Source organism: Limulus polyphemus, unplaced genomic scaffold (assembly GCF_000517525.1).
Source record: "Limulus polyphemus unplaced genomic scaffold, Limulus_polyphemus-2.1.2 Scaffold5824, whole genome shotgun sequence".
NCBI classification, from domain to species: Eukaryota; Metazoa; Arthropoda; class Merostomata; order Xiphosura; family Limulidae; genus Limulus; species Limulus polyphemus.
Window position 1 is genome coordinate 46269 of NW_013671434.1, and position 794 is coordinate 47062.

The 794-nt window shown below is 29.6% G+C and overlaps 1 protein-coding gene across 2 annotated transcripts in view; it reads left to right on the forward strand.

Moving 5' to 3' along the window:
- LOC106473030 (ATP synthase subunit s-like protein) overlaps positions 1–315 on the forward strand; it is a 26738-nt gene extending 26423 nt beyond the window's left edge. For both annotated transcript variants that reach the window (XM_022401541.1, XM_013933706.2), the window contains exon 5: positions 34–315. In XM_022401541.1, the coding sequence (XP_022257249.1) occupies positions 34–187 (154 nt within the window). In that variant the 3' untranslated portion in view covers positions 188–315. The remainder of the gene's footprint in view (positions 1–33) is intronic.
- The last annotated feature ends 479 nt before the right edge of the window (positions 316–794 follow it).

The following is a 794-nucleotide window of genomic DNA, read 5'->3' on the forward strand; positions in this document are numbered from 1 at the left end:
AAGTGCTTTTTCTGATCAGAAACTTCTTATTAGGAACTTGAAGAAACTTAACCTTACAGGAGTCAGTGGAGTAAAGAACCTAGAGCTGGTATGCCTGTTACTGGAAGATGTTTTACCTGAACTTCGAATTGAAGGGGTAAACTATATGGATACTAGTATTCTGGGACAAGCCAGTCCAGAGAAATGATTTGCCATGTTTTTAAACAAAATATGATATACTGAAGTTGAAAGATAGTTTTTCGAAGTTGTGTATCAGGTTGCTTTAGATACTGATTTATAAAAATGTATTGTTTAAATTAAATTTGAGTAAAAACATTCAATTTCTGTAATTTAAAAAGCAGAACATGTTGCATACTTTTTACATTATTAGTTTGTGTTACAGAGAAATACAGCAGATGAATTCACTAGGTATGCCACAGTCCAAGTATAGATTAACAGGGTATTTTTGAATGGATCTTCAAATTGCATGTAATTTTTGTATTTTTTTTTCTTATAAATCAAATTCATATCAGGAATTTTAGAACAGCATATGAAGAAAATTACTGTGTACTTAAAATTGATTAATCTATGTACGTCTTATACTACACCAAGTTAAAAACTGAAACCAAAACTACATGCGTAAGGTATCTTGAACAAATTAAAAAGTGTTATTGGTAAACAAACAAGTATCTTCAAAAACATTTTTTTTACAACATTGTTCAAGTTTTGAGAGTTATTAATATTTTTGTATAAAGACCTGTCTATGTGAGGCATAGTCAGGTGTAAAATATTTCTTTGGACCACGACAAAAATAA